General features: G+C 42.4%; 1 protein-coding gene across 4 annotated transcripts; it reads left to right on the top strand.

Annotated features, from left to right (window-relative positions):
* Nucleotides 1-963: 963 nt before the first annotated feature.
* LOC148037997 (agglutinin-like) lies at nt 964-4,445 on the top strand. 4 transcript variants are annotated; one of them, XM_087675352.1, is made up of 4 exons: nt 964-1,210; nt 1,399-1,751; nt 2,560-3,690; nt 3,941-4,445. In XM_087675352.1, exons 3-4 carry the CDS (start codon nt 3,466-3,468, stop codon nt 4,193-4,195), a joined length of 480 nt encoding a protein of 159 aa, XP_087531478.1. In that variant the 5' UTR covers nt 964-1,210; nt 1,399-1,751; nt 2,560-3,465; the 3' UTR covers nt 4,196-4,445. The 4 variants fall into 4 exon arrangements, with proteins under 4 accessions (XP_087531478.1, XP_087531475.1, XP_087531476.1 ...); XM_087675349.1 differs by having other exon boundaries at nt 1,399-1,805; XM_087675350.1 differs by having other exon boundaries at nt 1,396-1,805.
* The last annotated feature ends 269 nt before the right edge of the window (nt 4,446-4,714 follow it).

The following is a 4,714-nucleotide window of genomic DNA, read 5'->3' as shown; positions in this document are numbered from 1 at the left end:
CTAGGGAAGCTAATTGTATGTGCCAAACTAGCATGATAGTAGAGATTTCTTGATTAAGTAAATACAATTAGGTGCATGGGGGAAGACCGGGTGGAGGGAGGCCAAAAGGATCCCATCCTAAGGATGCACTAGGTGGAAAGTGGGTTTGCAACATTGCATTGATTTTCGTATAATCTTATATTTGCCATCCAAAACACTTGTAAAGAAGCCATGTTTTTTTTCGAGAAGCACTGCTATTGGGTCTTCTGTCCCATTAGCTCAAGATAAGCAATACTATTGACTTGTATTGCTAAGAAAATAGCAATGTAAGAAAATATTACACTTTGCCTTAAGAGAGGCTATGAGAAGACCCTAGTATCGACGCTCCTTCTAGAGAACCTACCAAGACAATGTTCAAGAGATTCAAAATAAGTTTATTATTGGCAAGAATAGCGGTAGTTGGGCAAAAACAAAGTTTTGAAGATTAATTAAACAGGTTGGCAAGTGGAAGCAAGTAGAAGTCGGGTTCGTTCCACGCATGTAGGAGCCCGTGCATGTGTGCTAGGTGACCAAAGTGCAGCAATTGGCAACTCGGCATGCATGGAGTTGTAGCTTGAATTCCAATTTGGTGAGTGGGCAGAGCTGTGCTAGCCAATAATTAGAAGTTAAATATGGCTCGTAATATATAATTAGTACACAGGTCAGCGCACCACAGATCTATGGAGAGGGACCTAACATTTTTAAACACCGCAATTATGCGCACAAATTAATGGCGAACATATAAAGATCTGGGTTTAATAGTAGATTGTAATTTGTGCGCACAATGAAATTGCCAACTTATAAACATATGGCTTTAGTAGAGCTAGTGCGCACTACACCAACTGTCTTAAACAGAAACGTGACAGACTACAGTACCTCTGCTTGGCGCACACGACGTGTATATAAGGGCCGACCACAGCAGCATAAGAACGCGAGACATATTTAGCAGACATAGGTACATTAGCTAGCTTTATCACTTGTAGCGCCTATCGAGCAGCAGTCGTGGTAATATATCATGGGGCCGGGGACCAGATCATCATTGACGTCGCCCTTGACAATGATCATAGTAACGCTCTCACTACTACTAGTGATTAATCACGTACTTAATGTGCATGCCACCAGTAGGGATCAAGCTGAGCTCGCTGCTGCTGGCGCTTCTGCGGCTGTCGCGGACAGTCATCAGATTAGTGAGGTATGTATATATGCTAACAAATGTACGTGTAACGTGACGTGAACTTCATACAATCGTCTGCTGATCAATTCATGGCGCCGTGGAGTACTCCCATCAGCTGCAGCGATCACATCAATATCATGAGAATTCGTATTGTTTTCCGCTTCGTAATGTCAAGTTCTTTTCTGACGTTCATCTTCGTGCAGCAGAAGGCCCAGGACGTGCAGACCGTCCCCTGGTGGCTTGGCCGCAGGGGGCCGTGGGGCGGAGAGGGAGGCTATTGTTGGAATCATAGCCTGGGGGCTGTAGAGCATCAAGGAGAGGCGCCATGTGAGGAACCAAGAAAAAAGAACAGCAGTACGATAGACAAGAAGAGAGAATGATCTATATGCGAAGGAAGATGATTTTCTTGATTCATTTATCATTGGGCGATACATTCACTATTTGTAACTGGATGTTTGCATGATCTGAACAGACACGTGGCTATTCATGTCTCGATGGATTTTGGATCCATTCACACCAACACCCCCCCTTGGATCGAAAATCCATCAAAGGGGATGAGGTATTTTATTACATTGGTGTTCCTACTACAAGTGCATGATGTAGTGCCTATATGGTATGAGATTGTGCTCTCTTTTTTTTTTTTTTGTCAAGGAGACAATTGTGCACTAGAAAGAAAAGAAGTCTATAACTTTATAGATCAGCTTATAGACCTTACATTGTTTATCCAGGCTCAAATGGAAATTGATTCATGAAAAAAATACAAAGTGAAATTTTTTTCTTGACTTTTGCTTCCACTTGTGGTTCATGACTTGCGTTGTTGACATTCCAAGATTTTTTAATGAAATTCTTCACTTTGACTTGTCCTGATTGAGCTCCATCCACTTCCCCCCTCAAGTTGAAGGGAAGAATTTTCATGATATCGATAATGAAGAGTATCTGTCCATCAGTGAAAATAAGAAGCATGGCAAGATATTGAATAATTGTTGAAATAGGATCGTTCTGTTGTTGTTGCTCCCTTTGCGCTAAACTTAGAAAAGCCTTGAGATCCGCACGATCAGAATCCAAAGAAAGAACAGAATTTGAAATCATGACCTCATAAGAACCAACTAAATCCATGTGATGATGTCCCAATGCATGCCAAATTGGTTGTGTGACACTTGCCCAGGACGTTTGCAATAAGGGAATAGAACTTTGTGACTTTGCTGTCTTTAGAGAGGCAATTAAACTGTTGGAAAAGGGGCTTGAACCCTTTAAAGTTGTTGCCTTTGCAGAGGGGATTGAGCCCGCCAAAATGAATGTCTTTGTTAAGGGGATTGAACCCTCTGAATTTTTCCAACTAAGAGGAGCGACCTCTTGTATTGCTGCAGGAATGACTACTTCTGCAGGCTTTGATATTGGAGAACCAACATGACGGAAACCATAAAGGCCATCGTCTTGATTGAGAGATTCCCAGAAATTTCGACATGCTACAGGAGATACTTCGTCTGCAGGCTTTTGAAGCATGCTTGAAATATTAGTGTTGATGGCAGAAATTACATGACTCACCATTACCTCTTTCTGTTGAGTAATGAACAGCGCTCCCCTCCAAACATCATGGTAAACAACAATAGTAGCAACAAGTGGGAAATTGGCATGGACATTGCATGGAGAATCTTGATCAGAGGCACGCATGGCCTTAAAAGTATGTTGTCCTTCCGCATGATGGGCTGTTGGATTATGATCCTGGTTTTCAACAGAATGAAGCGGCTGGGAAGTAATTGTGGCATTAGCATCAACAACATGATCAAAACCATTTCCAAGATCATGAGTGGCAAGATTGTCATGGGAATTATCAGTGTCTCCATCCGCAAAGTGAGTCACTGCATCAGGATCATTGTGAGAATTAGAGGCATGGACAACACCAATAAAAGCAGCACCATCAGCAGCAACAGGGTCGCCATCATCATGAATCGTTGAGGTCCCGTCTCGATAATTGATCACTCCCAAAGAAAAGAGAAAAGTGGAAATTATGGCATCATCCTCATTGCAGGCAGCAGGACTGCCCTGCTCTGATACCATGTTGGAATCATAGCCTGGGGGTTGTAGAGCATCAAGGAGAGGCGCCATGTGAGGAACCAAGAAAAAAGAACAGCAGTACGATAGACAAGAAGAGAGAATGATCTATATGCGAAGGAAGATGATTTTCTTGATTCATTTATCATTGGGCGATACATTCACTATTTGTAACTGGATGTTTGCATGATCTGAACAGACACGTGGCTATTCATGTCTCGATGGATTTTGGATCCATTCACACCAACAGCTATGAGTACGACGACATCGCGAGGATGTTCGCGGGTCTGGGGGTAATCGACGTGCTGGGGATAGGGAAGATTCAGCTATGGCATGCGGAGAATTACCTCCGTGGCATCCAAGTGCAGTATTGGGTCACCAATGGTCAGGGTGTCTATACGGAATGGGGGCCACTTCACAGCCTGCCCCAGGGCAAGAACGCAGTTGTGCGTACTGATTTGACGTCTTTACAATTAGCAGTAGTAGTACATACAGGACATGATACGAGTCGCTTATTTAGAATCCTTATCATCATCATCATGTGGATATAAGTGTCTGCTAGTTCGTACAATAACTATATATATTGGTCGCCCTACGTATACATATGTTTATGTTAAAAGGTCTAATAGCTATAACTACTTTATGTTAAAAGGTCTAATAGCTATAACTACTTTTTTAATGCTGTTTGGAAAGCAGATCACCTTGCAATATCCACAAGAGCAGGTCCACCAAGTGAGAGGATTCTATGGAAGCACAGGCCCATACACCGCCCTCACCTCCATGAAGTTCGAGACTAATCTTGGCACCTACGGTCCCTTTGGGGACCAGGACGGAGTCTCATTTACCTCTGGTAGTCGAGACACAAATATTGTGGGCATCTTTGGTAGGTCAGGAGCGGCCCTCGATAGCATGGGTGTTTACACAAGACAACTCTCCATCCCCCACAACTAATAACGATGAAGTTATACAACAACATGGAGTGGTCGCCTCTACTACTAATGATTTCAATAAGTTGTAGGGTATTGATATAACAATAAGTATGCTAGTAGGTGTACTCCATCCTACATGGCACCAACTTGCCTTGCACTAGTTGTGGCAAGTCAACATCATTGCATGTATGAGTTCATACCACCACCATCACTAGGATCACATTTGAGGCACACCCCATGATGTTGTATCTCATTGCCCACAAGAATATAGTTGCCCTTTTTCTTATTTCTCTCTCACCTTGTCTCCAAATGGTGTGATTTTTTGATAATTTTTTAGGAGCATGAATAGAATAACTTATTGAAATCACTAGAAGCATCCTTGATGTATATTGGCAACAACAAGGATTTCTGTATGGTGGTCCAGTACGACTATACCATGCTTGTTGCTTGTGATGCACCTTGTTCAACTAGCACTACAACATATACATGCTATAACGACGTTTTTTTAATATATAAAAAATATCCCCGTCGGTATTAACGT

This window comes from Lygodium microphyllum, chromosome 3 (genome assembly GCF_053477565.2).
Source record: "Lygodium microphyllum isolate KBCC chromosome 3, Lygodium_microphyllum_v1.1.10, whole genome shotgun sequence".
Taxonomy (NCBI): domain Eukaryota; kingdom Viridiplantae; phylum Streptophyta; class Polypodiopsida; order Schizaeales; family Lygodiaceae; genus Lygodium; species Lygodium microphyllum.
The sequence above is the reverse complement of the archived record's forward strand: the minus strand, read 5'-3'. Positions and strand labels throughout refer to the sequence as shown.